Here is a 19,174-nt window from a genome sequence, read left to right as displayed (position 1 = left end):
ATATAATTGCCATCTTGCGCAAACATACAGTCTAGATGTACAATTTGCCAACAGGAAGTCAAATGCTAAAAACTGACTTGCTGCTTACAACTGTTTAGCAAAACTGATCTTCTCTGAACTAAATGGGGGAGAAAGATTGGACAGCTTTAACAAGATTTATGTGCACATTTCCCTACAGGAATCACTAAGATGGTTAAAACTGTATTATTTTAAAATATTTTTTCATCCTACCATTCAACTTAAGGGTTTCCAAGGCAACCACATGAACTACAGGGTATAGTAAGTAATGCATTTAGAAGTGCTAGGCTCCGTATGAAAATTGGGAGATTATAATTTGCCAATAACTGATTCCAGTGAGGGAAAGTGTATTGGTTGTATTGTAAACTTTACTTCTCATTAATATTGATTATTGCTGAAAGTTGTTCTAAAATACAATTTCTAAGTCAACTTCAATTCCTAGACTTCAACAAACTTTTAATTAGAACATAAACTTGCATACAAATAGGGTTTGATCCATCACTTTTTATCTATGGATGTGTTACTGATTTGATTCAAACAAGAGAAGGAAGGTACATTTGGAAGAATCAATGCATCAGAAATAGAGTAAGAAATAAACGACAGCACTGATGTTCTCTAATCACCTTCAAGCTATTAATATGCTTAGAACATCAGTGTCAATATTTGTCAAAATATTTCTAACTTGCTCTATTAGCAGTTAATCTCAGGTTGGAATATACCTGTAAAACAATCAATAAAACAATCCTTGAAATTCAAAAACCATAAAGCACTAGTTATATTCAATACAAAGTCTAAAATGCTTGACACCAACAAACAGCACAAGCAGGTCAAATGCTGAACTACTCTCAAAATGGCCCAAAAGTCAAAGAAAAAAGTAAGGTTTTAATTTGTGCCAATTTATAGTCAATATCAGTGTCAGGAAGGCGGGGATTCCATAATCGGAGCACCAGAACAGAAAAGGATCTCTCCTGCATCTCCACATAATGTTCAGCTTCCAGGGGAGGGACGCACAACCTAGCAAATGTTAATTCTCAAGGAGAAATATATGCAGAGGGGCAACCTTGCAAGTACTGAGGTACCGAGCCATTTAGCGCTCTAAATTAACACATTGAAAGCAGACAGGAAGCATTTGGCAGTCAATGTAATTTCTTTATGATCAGCCGTAGATGGATTATATGAGAGACTCCCAATGGCAATCTTGCTGCTGGCTTCTGGCCCTTTTATGTCATCTTCAAGAACAGCCCCATGTAGAGCACACTGCAGTAATCTAACTGCAAAGTTACAAAAGCAGACACTCTTATGACTAGACTGCTTCTGTCCAGCAACAGTCAACTGGCAGGTCAGTCAAAATTTGCCGAAACTGCTCCAAGCCACCAAAGCTCTTAAGCTTTGAGTGGCAAGATTGAATACAGAGTACTCCCAGCCTACATTCTTGTTCCTTCAGGATTGCAGTCCCATCTAGACCAAGTTGATCACCTAATTTCTGGAATCAAAGCCCACCAATCCACTGAGCCTCCATCTTGTCAGGATGCAGTTCCAATTTACTGGCCCTCATCCAGTCCATAACAGCAGGCATATGGCTATAGACATCCAGGACTTGCACAACCTCACCTGACTCAGATATCATGAAGAAACACAGCTGGGTATCATCATCATACAACACACCATAATCAGCACACTGGCTCCAAAAACTCCAGTGACCTCTCTCAATGGCTTCATAAAGTTGTTAAATAGCACAGGGGGCAGAATAGAACCCTGTGGTCTCCCACAGCTTGTCATGGAGCAGAGCAGAAGTTCATCAATACTACATTATGGAACCTCTCCTATAAGTAGGAATAGAACCATGATAGTACTGTGCCCCAAACATCTATCCCACAGAGCTGATACGTGCCATGACAGGCAAGGGTTGAGAGCACCTGTAGTTGGTTGGATTCACTGATTCAATCGTCTCATCCACTTCCTCAGAAAACACCAACCAAAGCTGATTCCAAGATACCTGAACAGACAGTACACTGGACAGCTCCACAGATATTGCAACTTGACACTATAGTTGGGACAATAGGATACAAGCAACTTTTTCTTCCAAGTGTTTAACAAATTTATCACAGCAAATACCCAGGGATCCAATCCACTTCCTTCTAAATCTGACTACAACAGACTCTTTACTACTTAGAACCACTCTGCTGGATGATACTGCAATGGATGAAGAAGAAGAAGAAGAGGAGGAGTTTGGATTTGATACCCCGCCTTTCACTCCCTTTAAGGAGTCTCAAAGCGGCTAACATTCTCCTTTCCCTTCCTCCCCCACAACAAACACTCTGTGAAGTGAGCGGGGCTGAGAGACTTCAAAGAAGTGTGACTGGCCCAAGGTCACCCAGCAGCTGCATGTGGAGGAGCGGAGACTCGAACCCGGTTCCCCAGATTACAAGACTACCGCTCTTAACCACTACACCACACTGAAGCAAAATAAGTGCTTTAGACAGGGCACTGTGCTCAGTCATACTCAATGAGGGATCTCCACCATCAAACCAATCTAATGAGGAAATGGTCTCTCCATAACAACAGTGTTAATGGACAACCATCTCCCCAAGAGTTTGGATCCCAGCAGAAAGGAGATTCTATCTTGTATCACCGCCTTAGAAGACCAGGGGGCGGGCATAGAAGAGCTTCTGAAGAGTGAGTGGGCAGAGCTCCAGGGTTGTTGTGAGGACCTCGGTGATAAATTTTGCACAATAAAAAAATGTTACATAAATAAACAGCAATATGCTTACAATACCATACCATTCTGCAAAAACAATTTCAAACCAGAACTTTAAAAACCATACCAACATGAAAGGGACTCAGCTTAGCATATCACTACATCCTAAGCCACACTAGAGGAACAGACTGTAATGCACATCACTTCAGTGAAGGAAGGTGACTACCTTTTACAAAATATCAAATTCATCAGTCTCAACCAATTTATTTTTAGAAATCAGCTATTATCATCAGGATCCTCTGAAGAGAATAACTGAAAGCAGCTTATCTAGCCTACAACACACATTTTTCAGTAAGGTAAGTACCAGCTGAAGAATACTTTATTTTATTTTTACCCTGAAAGTTTAAAGTGATGTGCCTAAGGGAAACCTATTTTAACTCTATGTACATATTAGTTAAAGCATTTGTTTGGCCCTTTTAAATTCAGAATACAACTTCAGAGGAAATACATTACTGAGGCTTATAATATTATGAATAAAACAAACATTGAGAAAATGTTCACTCTGTTCATAATACAACTGAGGGTCATTCGATAAAGCTGATTGACAGTAGGTTCAGGACAAAGGCACTTTTTCACATATCATACGAATGATCTATGGATTCACAAGATTTAGTTCTGGGCAGATGTTAAAAATGGTTCACTGTGACTACCAGGTTGACTCTCATTATCATAAGCTGAGGAAAAACAGCTCTGCATTAAAAAGACTTCCAAGGCTTGTGTTAGGGTCACTCTCCACTCATGTGCCCAGCTGTGACCAAACACAAACCGAGATACACTCAACTGGGACCTTTAACTGTGCACTGCAGGAAAAGGTTGGTAATGGGAGGCATGCTATCTTCCAGCTGTTTCCCTTTATCACTTATTTCATTGAAGAACTACCCTGGTGTTCTTCAGAAGTCTATAGACATAGATCTAAAAGCACCATTGCAATGGAGCAAATGTACAGTTGATATTCATTTGCAGCAGAATGGAAAAAAAATATTTCCTCAAGGTAACACTCTGTTGTAAGGATATCACATTTCCCTGACACTTTCAAAACACAAGGTTTTATAAAAACTATTTCCATACAGCTCTATAACAGAAAATGACAGCTGATGAGTGACCTAACTGCTGCCTATTCTATGCACTCTGTTTTCTGAATTTCTTGCAGGTGGTCATTAAGATATCCTGGGCCTAACTTGTTCATGGCTTTGCAAATAATAATATGAAGATTAACATACAATTTGAAAAACAATGTACTAATCTATAAAATATTAATAGTATTTCAATACCATAGGAAATAACTTTTATTAACAAAGGCTTTGTGAGTCTTCTTCAAAAGAAAGGTATAAATTTATTTTTAATAACTTAGCTTCATTGGGATACACTCAGTGATGGCTCTGCAGTAGCAGAAAGCACTTTTGCAATGCAGGATACCTGATTTTCTTTTATTCTCCGTACTTACTGCAGACCCTTGGAGCCCCCTAAAAGCTGCTCATGGTATGGGGGACCTTCTGGAATAATATGAGACATGTTATAGAAAGATCCAGCAGATACAACCATTTAGCAAAAAGAAATTACCTTCCACAAGTGAGAAGCCAACACTTAACACAAACTGCAGTGTTAACTTGGAATATATGCAATTCTGATGCAAGAATACTTGGGGAAAAGCAAAAAAGATAACATGATGATCTCACTATGTCCTGAGTACAGTTGACTTCTACAGTCAGAGTACTGGGTTTCTTATAAAAAAAATGACAAAAGGAGAGGAACATTATAAGCTAGCTTTAAAAATGAACTAGTATGCTGAAGTCACATTATAAATTGATGACAATCACTTGTTCAGACAAGAGTAAGTTCACATTACTATAGAATAACTAGGATTTCAAGAGTGGACCAGTTTCTAAGTTCTATCTTAAAGCCTAATGTTACTAAATAATGGCATTGCAGCTTACTAGACAGATGATCTTTTGCAATATATGGTGCTGGAACTTCAAATGTACCTCAGGTTTCAAAAACACTTTTTTTCACATAGAGAATCCCAGGATGAATCTCTGGTCTCTTCAGTTAAAAGGGATTGGGAGCAGCAGGTAATGTTAAAGACTATCAATCTGAAATTCTGGAGAGAGACTGCCAGTCAGAGTAGACAATACTAGGCTAGACAAAGAAATAGTCTAACCTGGTATAAGGCAGACTACCAACATTTATTTTGAGCACAGTCCTATTAGAAACAGAGTTGAAAACTTATCAGGTTAACAGGGTTAAAATGGTACCATTAGAGTCTATTTTGTATTGTTTTTGTTTTGCTTTATATATGTCTGTCTTGTGTTTTCATTGTACATCACCTTGAAACAATTGTATAGAAATTGATTAATAAACTGATGATGATAGGAAGAACATTAACCCCAATATTTGAAACTATTAAGATAAGGATGGGGAACATTTTTTTGGCCACATTCCCTCTTGGCCAATTTTCTGAGGGCCAAGACAAATGTGGGCATGTACCACACATGCAGACTCTCACTCTTCACACCCCAAGCATCTGCCTTGGAAACTGCAGCTCCATAAAGCCTCCTCATGAAGCTCAAAAAGAGCCTCCTCATACATGACTGCCTATAGAAGGCTTTGTTCTATCCCAGGGGTGGCCAACTCCCAAGAGACTGTGATCTAATCACAGAGACTGGCAGTGATCTACCCCCTGGGGGTTCAGGTCAAAGTTGTTGAGCTTTTTTTTTAAGGAGGAAGAAAGCCTTGGGTTTTTTTTGGGGGGGGGAGATCTGCCTGTTGGACGTGCCTGTTCTATCCTAATTGATGTAGGGGGGAGGGAATGCTGCAAGCAGGATCAGAAGGAGCAGCTGACCACATCCAGTCCATGGGCTCCCTGTTCTTCATCCTATTTATTAAGATATGAACTTCATTATATATGCACTGTAAACAATTCTGAATCCTATATCTGCTTATAAGTCCTTAAACATAACTGTTATAAGAATTAGTGAGTGGGAAAATTAGAGCGAGAAATGGGAAGGAGTCTACTGTACTGTGGCCCAGCTCCAACACCTTAATCTTAGTTAATGATCATCTGAATCTCTGCAGCCCTAACCTATTTTGTCTGTCCTCTAAAGAGATCTAGAAGACTTATTCTGGTGAAATATGAAGATTTTCTACCTGAAGAAATAAAACAGACTGCCAATGTTTCTTATGGGCATGGTCCTATTCTGGATGAAATTTTCTGCACCACAGTGCACAGTTCTGCACCATTCAGACTTAACCTATAACAGCATTGCTCCACAACTGTTACTGAATGATAATAATCAGACTGATACATTTTATTCTAATATGCTCATACCCATGCCTGCTACTACTTACTATCGTATGTACTTAATTTTTTTGCATGTTGTTTGTAGCCACTGTCTTGTCCATAATAGTACTTATAATTTGGATTTAACGGCCCAATACTATAAAGTTGTGAGAGATAGTTATTTGTTCCATCTAACAAAATATAATATTTCTTCCATAGCATACTGCAATTACTGTAATAATACAGGCTTAATTATCAATGTAAATCAATGAATAAATTGTAACAACAGCTCCTGAAAAAAGATGGAAACAAGTTTATAGCAAAATGCTTATTTTGTCATGTTATGATACAGACTACATTTGCACTATGTATTTTTCTCAATACGACTGCTTACACCATATTGGCCTGGGCTTATGAGATTTTGAATTTAACAGTGTCTGGTGGGCCACAGGCTCCCAGCCCTGCCCTACACCTTGGTTTTTGCTGTGTGCTTGTGACTTAAGTATTTCCTTGTCCCTGCTCTGTCCACATTTCATGCCAAAATAATATAATATTGAATTCTACATTCTAACAGCAAAGTATAAAATTTGAGAGCTGGTGCATTTGAAAAAGAGACAATGTGTTTGAGAGAAGACAGGCATAGGTAATTTCTAATTCTGGTTACAGATAGGTAGCCGTGTTGGTCTGCCATAGTCAAAACAAAAAAAATTCCTTCCAGTAGCACCTTAAAGACCAACTAAGTCAGTTCTTGGTATGAGCTTTCGTGTGCATGCACACGTCTTCAGAATAAGATGGTAATAACCATCTGAAGAAGTGTGCATGCACACGAAAGCTCATACCAAGAACTGACTTAGTTGGTCTTTAAGGTGCTACTGGAAGGAATTTTTTTTGTTCTAATTCTGGGTTGGATTTAAAGTGGGTCACAGGTCTGGAAAAAATGAAGACCACTCTGATACAGAGCATGTATATACAGAAGATGAGACCTTTTGCATTCAAAGCATGCTCTACCACTGAGCCAGTGAGGTCATGGGTCATGTTTGAATCTCACATTACCATGTAAAGGTAAAGGGACCCCTGACCATTAGGTCAAGTCGTGACCGACTCTGGGGTTGCGGCGCTCATCTCGCTTTATTGGCCGAGGGAGCCGGCGTACAGCCTCCGGGTCATGTGGCCAGCATGACAAAGCCACTTCTGGCGAACCAGAGCAGCCGTTTACCTTCCCGCCGGAGTGGTACCTATTTATCTACTTGCACTCTGACGTGCTTTCGAACTGCTAGATTGGCAGGAGCTGGGACAGAGCAACAGGAGCTCACCCCGCCGAAGGGATTCGAACCGCCGACCTTCTGATCGGCAAGTCCTAGGCTCTGTGGTTTAACCCACAGCACCATGTAACAGACTCATTTAAAAGTTCGGAATCCAAAGAGACTCCAAATCTGTAGATATTTGATTTCTGAAAGTCTATACCCAGATTTATCAGAAGCTGGGTTTTCAGCACATTGTTCTGCCACACCCCCTAACATTACTTCCTACTACACTGAGCTTAATTTTTAGCCAGTCACCGAAACCGTAATAACTTTTGCCTACAAGGAAGAGCCATAGACGAACATCCTTGCTCCCTCCTTGACGGCAAGGTTTCCAAGTCTCTACCGCAAGGCCAAGATGCTATGCACGAGTTGATGGAGGCGCCTGGGTCCTCACAGTATGGGGCAGGTGACACTGCTTTGCCTTGGAAGTTGGGGGAGGGGGGTTCGCCATTTATTCCCATTTCAGAGATAGGAAACTGAGGGTGTGGCCATGATTTGCTTCCTCCAAGTGCCTCAGAAGGGGGAAAGAGAGAGGGGAAACCCGAGCGTCTCCTCCGTCCCGTTCCCCGCAAGAGAGCCCACAGCGGGCGGGAGGGCAGCTATTCTCTCCCGCTCCACAAATTCACCTCGAGCTTGTGGTTGATCTGGTAGACTGTCTGCGCTTTGTGGCAGAGCTGCGCGAAGCAGGAGCTGAGGCTGGTCATCTTCTGCCTCCCCTCGTAGGTGATGTCCGCCTGGTCGGGGTCGATCTCGCCCAGCAGCAAGTCCACGTCCACGAACGCCTTGTCGAACTCCTTCTCCAGGACCTCCAGCCAGCGGAACATCGACAGGCCGCCGCCTCCACCGGGAGACGACGACGAGGAGGAGGCCGCCGCCCCCGCCCCGCCGCCGCCACAGGCCCCGGAGCCCGACCCCCCGCAGGAGCCCACTCCCACGCCAGACATTGTGACCCCTCGGCGGGAGACGCCTCCGCTCTTCCTACGAGCCCTGCCGCGCTAGCGCACCGGCGCCCCCGGCCGACCCGACCTAACCCTCGCCGGCGCCCGCGGGACGGCCCCCTCCTCCCCTCGGTGCCCGCGAGGCGAGGCGGGACAGGGAAGCGTCGGCCTGAGCTCGAGAGCGGCGAGGGCGGAGCAGCGGCTAAGGGAGAACGAGGGGTGAGGGGGGCGGCGCATGCGCGCTAGGTGCGACTTCGCTTCTGTCACCCGGTAGGGCAACGCAGGAAAGCCGCTGCCGAGCAGATCGGCGCTCGGCTTCTTCGGCCTGCCACAACGGAGGCTTCTTCGGCAGTCAGGTCGGTTGGGCCGAGATTCCCCACAAATCGTCGATCGACGGGCGCTGCTGCTGCTGCTGCTGCTCTCTGCCAGAGGGGGCGCTGCGGCGCAGCTCTACTTCGAGGACGGCGCGAGTTTAGCAGGTTCTCATTCGCTTAAAGACGTGAGAAAATCCTTCCTGGATCTTCCTCGACAGGCCTGTCTAGCCCAGCGTCTTGTTTCCCACAGCGGCCGGCAATAGCGACGGGCAATGCTGCTGCTTATTGGTCCGTCGGGAGCTCGCATTGACGTTAGGAAGCCGCGCGGGAGAGAGCGCGAGGCGACGGGGAGGTTTCCTGAGTCCGTTTCTGAGCGTTGCTATACTTCTCCCAGAAGCTGTGGCTGAGCAAGGGGGTCTTAACTGGGGGTGGGGGAGCCTTTTTTATTACTAGGAACATCTACCACCCACAGCAAAGGGCTTGGAATTAAGAACAAGGTGCCTTTTTCTGAGCACATTCTGAGCTCTTGTGCTCAAAAGTCCATGCCAGGTTAGGTTTTTGTTTTAGTGAGGAAAGGAAGTTTGGATGCTGGAAGTCAAAGACCCTTCCCGATCTACTGCGATCAGCTGGATCTATCTACTGCCCCCACTACTCGAGCTCTACACAAGTGCAAGCACTGAAGGCGGGATCGGAAGGAAACACTGCATATTCCCTGGTAAAAAAAAAAAAAAACCCAAGGCTTTTTTGGCCCTAGAAAGCTCAACGTATGAACTGTTGCAGCATACAAGAAACATTTTAAAAAATGGCATTGTGCGACAGTGTGAAAAAAACCAGTCCCTTACCTGAGGCTTACATTCTAAATGATTAGCGTGGAAAGTTCCCTAAATACCTCATAGGCTTGAATAAGGCTTGAAATCCTTTCCATTTGTTGTGTTCAGAGTCACAGTGAATTCGCAGTTTACTAGCCTGTCCCCTAATAGACCATCCAAACTTACTTTGTGCAGTGAGTAACACAGTACTTAAGAAGTGGGATGCAAACAAACCTGTTAGCATATCTGCTGTGTGGTAATCACATTTTCCTTCTACTTGGGTGAATATATTGTGTTATGGGGGAGCAGAATTGCTTTCCTCCCACCTATCCTCCAAGAATATAACTTGGACAGGTGTGCTAGCATCACATATCCTAAAACACTTATTTAAAAATTCCTCCTCTCCACCCATCTGATTTTTACAAACTTGGAAGATTTTTTAAAAGCTTATTTGAAGACTCAGCATGTCTAAGAACAGGAGTTTAGTCATTTAAATAAATGGCAAGAACCAGCAGTGATACTTTCTGTACTGCCAATACCCTATCATTTTGGGAAGAATTTTGTTTGATCCCTAAAAACAAACAAACAATAATTAGGCTGCTAAGGATTCCTTCCCTCCACCACTGTCCTGCTTTGTTTGAATACAATGTAACTGCAAAGATGAATCTTGGCACCTCCAACCTGTCTGACCAAATTCGGTGTTACTGGCTCTGGATGGAGCTAGCATAATAGACCAATTATGCGCATGTGTACTCAAAGGCAAATCCCACTATATCAGTGAGGCTTTTTAGCATGTGTGCATATGACTGCAGTCTTAAATAAATGGGAAGGCTTTTAAAATTTCTGGAAGGTCTCTATCCCTTTGCTTGTTGGAAGAACCATGGAAAGTAGCAGCTTCCTTTGAATTTTCAGAATGACTTTGTGTATCGAGGGGTGCAGCATTTGCTCTTGATAAGACAGCAAACTCTTTTTCATCAAGAGGCATAGGTAGAAACAGTACAACAAACATTGCCCTGTCATAAAGATTATTATCACTGACAGGTATGGTTCATTCAAATACCAGAATCCAAGGACAAATCCCTGTTCAAGTTTGTTTGTTTTTGAGCTGGGAACATACTGCCCATTGAACTTCTTATTTACATAACACCTTTTTTGATCCTGCCTTCCTAATTAAATTGTCCAAGATGTCTTACATCCGTAAAACAATAACTTGTAAAACCATCCACATCAAGTAACAAACCAGCAATAAAACCAGCAGCAAAAACAAACACAAACAAGGAAAGTGCAAGAATATAAAGTGAAGGTTCACGTGGTGCATGCAGGAGAGCAGAGCAGGTGCACCATAATAATGTATGGATTGCAATGTTAAGAACTAGAAACCTTTGGTGAAAAAAACAAATCACAGAATCATTGTGGGTAGAAATAGCCAGCCAAAAAAGCAATATAGGAGGAAGGAAATATCACCACCTCTACTCAAATTCTGATGCTTATCTTGAGGTAAAGAAATTAGAGTTAGTTGAAGAGAAAAAGGGTAATAATGGGTGGCCTCAATTATCCTCACATTAACAGGTACATTCAGGCCAACATAAACAACATTTCAAGATGTAATAAATTAGTCAAAGAGCCTACAGGAGAGGAGGTGGGTACATATTTAATATTGAGTGGTAGCCTGGATCTGATTAGCACTTTATTTGTTGCTGAATGGTATATATGGAAACCACCTTAAAGAGCTTGAAGTCACATTCATTTTAGACAAGGAAACCTGACAAAGCCTAGGGCATTATTTTAAAACCAAGTTATAGGCGAGAGTCCCTTCAGGAAACTTGGAGCATGTATGTAGGCTCATGAGAATGCCATTGTAGTTAAGGAAGAGCATACATTAGTGTTGAAGAAGCCACACAAGACAAAAAGGCTTGCATTCAAAAGTCTTGCTCCAATGGGAAAAATAAAAAGGACAAAACAAATATAAAACTATTAGGCAGGCAAATAAAGTATTCAAGGAGTAATGACTAAATACATAAAAACAACAGTTTCTTTAAATGCAACAAGAACAAGAAATCAGTGAGACAAATGGTGGGACCTTTACAGACCAATCTTGAATTACATGGCCAGCTGTGTTGGCAGGGCCAGGAAGAAATACACTGCCTGCATACTGATGAAACAATTACTGTATTCTAGTCACACATGCCAAGGAGGACAGGGGCAAACATACCACTCAGAAAATTCCAAAATGGCATAAAAACAGCATCCAGGGAAATGTTGTTACAGTGCTGCCAATGATGCCCACATGCTGACACACAGGAAGGGAACCAATGATGGGCATGAATTCATGATACCCCCAGTACACACCCCTGGAACAAAATGCTCAAAATGACACCATATGAGCCCTGGTGGCATGGCCAGCAACCATCACATTAAAAACTCCAGCCATAATAACATACGGACCCTGCTGGATCAGGCCAAAGGCCTGTCTGGTGCATCATTTGGTTCTTACAGTGGCCAGCCAGATGCCTCTTGGAAACCCACAAGCAGGACTTGAGCGCAACAGGAAGGGGTTCCTACTTGTGATTGCCAGCAACTGATATTCAGATGCATGCTGTCTCCACCAGTGGACACAGAATAAAGCCATCATGGCTACTAGCCATTGATAACTTCATGGATTTATTTACTCGTTTAAAGCCATCTAAGTTTTTGGCCATCACTACCTGCTGAAGGAATAAATTCCAATGTTTGCTTATGCACTATGTGAAGAAATACTTTATTTTGTCCTGAATCTTCTAACATTCAGCTTAATTTGTTAGTCCCAAATTCTTGCATTTTTATGCAATTTAGAAAATTATGCCATCCAGGCATAATTTTATATGTCTTTGTCATGTCCTGATTGCCTTCTGGTTGCCCTCCTGGTTGTCCCAAATATTGTAACCATTCTGATTTCTCCTTTCATTCTGATTTCTCCTTTCTGCAATAATGCAGCACCTTACTAATGCCAGTCTTCCTTACGCTCCTCACAAGCACCATTTTGGAGCACAGTGTACAAGGGGCTGTGACTCACTGGGGGAGGAAAAGACTTTTCCGAGGCCACATCCATAGCAGCTGCACACAGAGAATAGCAACAGCTCTCTTTTGCTTAGGGCAGTTGACAAACAGAAAACAGCGGGAGGGTGACAGCATACTCCCACTGAATGTTTACAAGCCCTGGCCCAAAAAAAGAGTGTTAGGAGCAAAAGAGAGGGAGTTTCCTGGACTCAGCAAACATGGCAGAGTGTGGGTTTTTACTGCTTCTCCACAGCTGCACACAGGAATAAAAATATTGCAAGGCATCTGTAGCTCACCAGTCGCAAGAACCAGTGAACAATGCTTAGAAATAGGCTGGAGAAGGAGCCCTCATCTGGTTGAACATCTTATGCTTTACATAACAGGAGATTGTGCTTTAAATCCAGAGTGCAGCCCCACAGTAGGAAAAGTAGGGCAAGTGCACTCACACCTGCCTATATCAAGGGGCATATAAAATAATTTTATGCACAAATACAGTGATCACTCCGACTTTGGGTTTGAAAGCAAAGAGCTCATGCAGACTATTGAACAGTGTTAGACCTGGATAGAGAAGACCTGAATTCTTAAAGATGTAGGTGTCATTATGAGGAACTATTCATTCATTGTTATTTTTTTGCCTCCAGCTGTAAAGAGTACAGGAGTTCTGGGTGAGTGAGAGGTGAAATGGGAACACAATCCACAGATGAAAAGCAGAGGATAGTAAATCAGCCTTCCAGCATTACAGATTTTCAGTAACTAAATCCTAGGAAAACAAAAGATACACAAGTTCTTCAAGTGACATTTTTTGCATCAGACAACGTTGTTGTTGCTGCTGCTGTTTATGAATTTTGTTTGTCCCTCTTCATCTGAAGATCACAGGGCGGTTCACAACATATATAGACATTTTAAAATAACTCAAAATAAATGTTGTCAATAACTATCATTGAATTATGTAAAATATAGAAATCTATGTAAAATATAGTATATTTTAAAAACAAAGTAAACTGGCTTGATTCCTCTGGATCAATCATGCAACTATGTTTGTGTGTCGGGATAAAAGAGGAGCTTCAGGGTCTTTTTCCTGATGCTTTTAATACGGGGTCATTGAAAATCCAAAAATTTTATAGCCCACTATAAAACAGCTCTTTATCTTTTCTCCCAACTCATTCTGTGGTGTCACACTTAACCAAACTAGGAAACTACAGATAACAGAAGTGTTTGCAGATTAGGCAACAGCCAATAAATAAGATCAATTTCCATGCCAGCCAGAATAAAGATTCCTTATCATTGTTTAAACCTTTTGCTCTTTGTGATGCCTGTGAATATTTTAACCCAAGGAAGTTAAGAGATTGTCTTTTCTGTTCGCTCTCTTTTAAACAAAAGTAAAACACACATCTGTATTATCTTTTTATCAGGTGTTACGGTATAAAAGAACACATGGCACCTAAATTCATGCTGAGGCTCACATTTAAGCTGGTGCTGCTCGGGAAGGTGCTGTTTAGGAAAATGCAGCTGTTTTGCCTTTTACTCCTCTTGTTTTATCTTTGCAGAGCTCAAACCCCCACATGCCCATGGAAATGCCACTGTGACTTGGCAGGGAGAGTGCAGTGCTATAGAGTTGGAGAAGTGCCTAAAGAGATTGCTAAAACTACCAGGGGAATTTACATCAGCCATGGCAAGATCAAACACCTCCAGGTAGGATGGTTTATTCATCAGCTAACCTACGTTTTCAAATTAGAGTGGCAAGGTGCAAAAGAGGACAGACTTATTACATATGCAATCTTTGTATAGGATGCAGAATTTGGTACTGGCGGTTTTATTGGGAGGGTGGGGTTAGAATTGCCTCTACAGATATTTCCTTTCCTATATGGCTGTTACAATATCAGGAGCCCTCTTCTCCTATGTGTCTGCTGCTGCTAATAATAATAATCATCATCATCATCATCATCTTGTTCCATGTTTTAAACTGAAGCTTGTAGCCCAGGGCTATGAACTCAGATCTAAGCCTATTATTAATAATAATATTAATAGTAATATTATTACCTTAGTTCTGAGTGCACAGCCTTGGGCTACAAGGTTCAGTTTAAAACATGGAACAATAATATGCTCCCTTTTATTTTGTCTAAATAAAAACCACCATCCAGTGTTCTCTTCTGAATTTTAGAGAACACTTTCCCATGCTTGGTGTCAGGTGTGGGGAACCACTGGCCCCTCCAAATGTTGCTGAACTGTGACTCCCATCAACCCCAGCAAGGGCAAGGGATGATGGGAGTCATAGTTCAGCAACCTTACGAGGGCAAAAGGTTCTCCACATCTGTTCTATATTAAAACACACAGCATATTTTTATACTGTACTTCATAAAGCTTCCAGTTTGGCTTAACAACAGTTAAACACAACTTAATAAAATAATAATTAAAACAAGGTAAATAAAAGCACATAAATAAGCAGACTAAAAGACAAACAATAGCCAGACTATCCATCAGAGGTTGTTATCAGTAACCCACAAATGCTTGGGCAAATCAGGTGACCAAAACATAACGCATATGACTTGTAGCAGGTAAGTTCTAGCAGCAGAATAGTATTGTCATATATTAAATATCATCCATAATATTCAAATATTTATGATGTTATACAGCTGTTTTCCATTACCATTGAGAGAAATAGATTTATTTCATTTGAACATGTGCAAAAAATAGCCTTTCCTCTGTACAAGTTCAATGCATGGTATTGGTAGTTCTGCAACAGTGTTGCCAAATGGCACAGCCTACTCCTGTCCCTTTAACAGTTTTAATAAGCAAATAAGCAGAAAAAGCGGCACATTCTAGGATCAAATAAGAAACCAGGACAACTTATTTAAATCAGAGACATCCCTGGAAAATAGGGATACTAGGAGGGTCTGTATACACACAGAGTATTAGCCACAACTGTGGGTGATTACATAGCAGCAAATCTTGGGTTTGCCACCCAATGCACCCTTGACCATAACTGACCCCATCTGACAAATGTTGCTCTAATATGTGTGGACAGATCTGTTTATTACAGCCAAAATTTACTTTTACCTCTTGTACATTAGACAGACCAATAAATGTTCTTACACAAATAGGTTTGTTTGCTCATTAGTACAAAGTGTAATCACAATTTCATGGGCAAGAAAAATAGTATTTGCATGTCATGACCAGAAAAGAAAAATGGAAGTTCTTATCAGGGTAATTGACTATTTTGTCAACTACTAACCGGATAGCCAGTTGTAACACAAAACCTGTAGAGCACCTTTGCACAAAGGGCTGTTTTGTTCTTTCTTCTTAAAACTTCTAAAAGAAGTGCCAAAATTTATGTCCTGAGATGATGATAGCATTTTCTTGTGTGTGCTCTACAAAAATAGAAACCATCTCTGAACTGATGTATGAAGATACAGTATTTCAAATAAAACACACAGTCAAGCCAAACTAAGTAATTTAAAAATCCATGGTTCTACAACTCACAACACTTCAATTCTAGAATCAGAATAGTGTTGCCATATATTGGATATCGTCCTTTATATTATTTAAAAAATTCTTTTCAGTTCATTAATTTTTTACTGCTGAATCATGAACAGAAATATTGTTTTATAACTAACAAATGCTTTGTTTAATTTGAAATACTAATGTTTCTGAAGGCACATTCTAATTAAGACATGTATCCCAGAAGGAAACTCAGCAATTCTAATTTTCATAATATTCATAATATTCATAATATTCATAATACAATGCTAGCCTATACACTGTAAATATTAGAGCTCAGTGGGGTTTACTCCCAGGTAAATCTGAATAGTATAGTGTTTGTTCCATGCCAAGCCTCTAGAGGGCTCCAACTTGCCATGAAACATGGACAAAATCTAGTTTGGCTAAAATTAAATCATGCTCACGTACAGTATAATATTGTTCTTGCATAACTCCCATTTATTTGAATGATGATTTGTGACCATTCCATGAAACAAAATCCATCTCTGAATTAGTTTGGCCAGAAATAATTTTGTTGTGGCTTTTGTCCTTTAGATCACTGACATCAGCAGCATGTCTGCCCTTGAAGAATTTGTCCTGACCTGGAGTGGGACAGAATCAGTGGAGAATAACACTTTCAAAGCTCTGGATGCATTGAGGACCTTGGAACTTCGGAAAAATAAACTAAGGCACATACCTACCTTGCTTCCAGGAAGCCTTGAAGTACTGAAGCTGGGGGACAATTTAATAAGTGTTGTACATGAATCTAATTTTGAAGGTTTACAAAAATTAAGGGTATTTGAAATACAAAGCAATGTAATTTTGGCTCTTTCTTTTAGTACTCTCTCCTCCCTCAGCAGCTTACAAAGTTTGACTTTGGATGGAAATAATATGGAATATGTGTCTGGAACCTTCTACCTACCCAACCTAAAGTATCTTAGCATGGAAAACAATAAGCTGCAATCTTTCTCAGGAGGATTTTTTATATCTCTTTGCAATTTGCTATTTCTCAACTTAAATGGCAATTTACTGACAAGCACCCCTTCAGATCTGCCTGCATCTTTATTGACATTGAAGTTAGAGAGAAACCAGCTCAAAATGCTAAAATTTGGAGATATGAGGCAAATGGCAAACTTGTCAGAGCTTTTCCTGTCTGAAAATCAGCTTTCATCACTTGAGGGTGCGGAGTTTCTTTCCAGTTTAACTAGACTGGAGCTGTCTGGGAATAAGCTCCAGATAATCCCATCCAGATTACCAGTCACGCTACAGAAATTTGAATGCAGCAATAACCTGATTGAGAGAATAAAGGCGCAAGATTTCAAGGAACTACACAGCCTAAAGCACTTGTTCCTTGACAACAATGTTGTTGCCACATTTGAAGATGGGGCACTTCAGAACTGCACGCAACTGTCTAATCTGGCACTTGAACAAAATCTACTTAGTTCTATTCCATTAAGGTATGTGACTGGATTGGGCTCCCCTTTTCACACCTGCAACAACTGTAAGAAAACTAGGTGTGCCAATGCAAATTACTTAAATAACTGGGATAAGTTAAAGCCAGTGTGGCATAATGATAGAGTCAGCTGAGAACTGTGGAAACACCAGTTCAAATCCCCACTCGGCCATGAAATTCACTGGAGAACTCTAGGCAACTCACTGTTTCTCAGCTTAACCTACCTCACAGGCCTGTTGCCAGGATAAAATGGGGAGGCGTGACTGTGCATGCTGCCTTGAGCTGAATGGCGAAATGGTGGGATATCAATCTAACAAATAATGAATAGAGATTGATATTGCTTCAGAACAGATCGATGTGCAAACAGCATACATGCCACTTATTTCAGTGCGGTGGCCAGATTTTTGAGTCCAGAATCTGATTTCTAAACACAGGCGCCAGGACTCATGCCTCCCAGGAAACCAATTTAGTCTAAACCACTGTATTCCAAAGATAAGTCCTTGCTCAAATTACTCCCTTGTCTGGTTTATGTGCAAGAAATTGGTTTCAAATCACTTTTCTACTATAAGGCTAACTGGGTGGCCTTCAGGCAAGGCATTATTTCTCATCCTAATGACAGGCTTCTTGCTTTAAGCTACTACATAAAACAATGTTTCTTTCTTTACTTCAGACTCCCAAGTACACTAGCCAGACTGGATCTGAAAGGAAACAGCATACAAATAATTAAGGAGCAGGAACTGAAGAATTTAAGGCACCTGCAGGTCTTAAACCTACGGAACAACAATATATCCACCATAGATCACAGTTTCTGGAAATATTTACCTCGACTCAGATACCTATATCTGGACAGCAACCCATGGAATTGCACTTGTGAATTCCTCAAAACCAGAAGGGTGCTCACAGCTAAAGGCATAGATGTTAAAGGAGGACAATGTAAAGCACCAGCAGAAAGCCAGGGTGAAAGCTGGATGTCTTCAAGAAAGGTTCTGCATTTGTGTGCACACAACAATCTGTATTCATTAGAAGAAGAAGAAATAGGAAAGAACACAAGCGTTGATAATCCCTCCAGTCTCAGAGTAAACATGGATGATTATTATGATTATGAAATATATTAAACAGAAGTCCCCAGTAAATTGCGAACTCAAGATTAATTCGGTCCTCCAGAGCAATCTATCCCTGACATTTTTTCATTTTGATCTACAAAATTGTATGTAGTCAGCAGCTTCTAAACCTATTGAAATCATTAGCTGTACCCAGGATTGACCTGGAAAGGCTGGGCTGTTACATTCTTCCTGTTTCCAAATGTTTGGAATGGAAATGAGACAAATCTAGTGCTGTATTAATGTTGTTTAGAGTAGACAACACTTCAGTGGGACCCTAATGATGGTATTGGGGTGGCTATACACAAATCTGGTTTCAGTACTGTTTGCACATGCAAAAAGTTTGGGGTGAACCGACCTGTTTCGTTTCTGATCAGTGCATGTACCATAGCTTCCTGCTAAAATCCTGTAACTTTTCATACAGCAAATGTCCAGGGTGTGTGTTCTGCTTTTGTTGTGTTGTAATTCAAGTGCCACTTCATAAAACACTAATGTTGGCTATAGCAATTAATTGTATAAACAAGATATTCGTATTTGAGAGTGTGGGTAGGCAGGGTGGTAGTGTTTTGAAATCACAAAGTGCTTTGTTAGAACCCACTTCGTTGTGCATTAAATATGAGGTGTCATGGGAAAAACAAGAATGCGAATAAATGAAAATTAGTAGTGCACCAATAAAATTGACTAAACGTA

General features: G+C 41.1%; 2 protein-coding genes across 10 annotated transcripts in view; one reads left to right on the top strand and one right to left on the bottom strand.

The window, feature by feature from the left end:
* GOPC (golgi associated PDZ and coiled-coil motif containing) overlaps positions 1-8,470 on the bottom strand; it is a 21,968-nt gene extending 13,498 nt beyond the window's left edge. For both annotated transcript variants that reach the window (XM_081905459.1, XM_081905460.1), the window contains exon 1: positions 7,984-8,470. In XM_081905459.1, coding sequence (XP_081761585.1) covers positions 7,984-8,301 — 318 coding nt within the window. In that variant the 5' untranslated portion in view covers positions 8,302-8,470. The remainder of the gene's footprint in view (positions 1-7,983) is intronic.
* LOC309366693 (nephrocan-like) lies at positions 8,430-19,174 on the top strand. Of its 8 annotated transcripts, none has more exons than XM_081905454.1 (4): positions 8,430-8,541; positions 14,002-14,146; positions 16,487-17,388; positions 18,055-18,535. In XM_081905454.1, the coding sequence occupies exons 1-4, from the start codon at positions 8,531-8,533 to the stop codon at positions 18,497-18,499; spliced, it is 1,503 nt and encodes a 500-aa protein (XP_081761580.1). In that variant the 5' UTR covers positions 8,430-8,530; the 3' UTR covers positions 18,500-18,535. The 8 variants fall into 8 exon arrangements, with proteins under 8 accessions (XP_081761580.1, XP_081761579.1, XP_081761582.1 ...); XM_081905453.1 differs by having other exon boundaries at positions 8,463-8,565; positions 18,055-19,174; XM_081905456.1 differs by having other exon boundaries at positions 8,521-8,651; positions 18,055-19,174.

Source organism: Podarcis melisellensis (genome assembly GCF_964234715.1).
Source record: "Podarcis melisellensis genome assembly, chromosome: 3".
Lineage (NCBI taxonomy): Eukaryota > Metazoa > Chordata > Lepidosauria > Squamata > Lacertidae > Podarcis > Podarcis melisellensis.
This window is presented reverse-complemented; position numbering and strand designations above follow the sequence as displayed.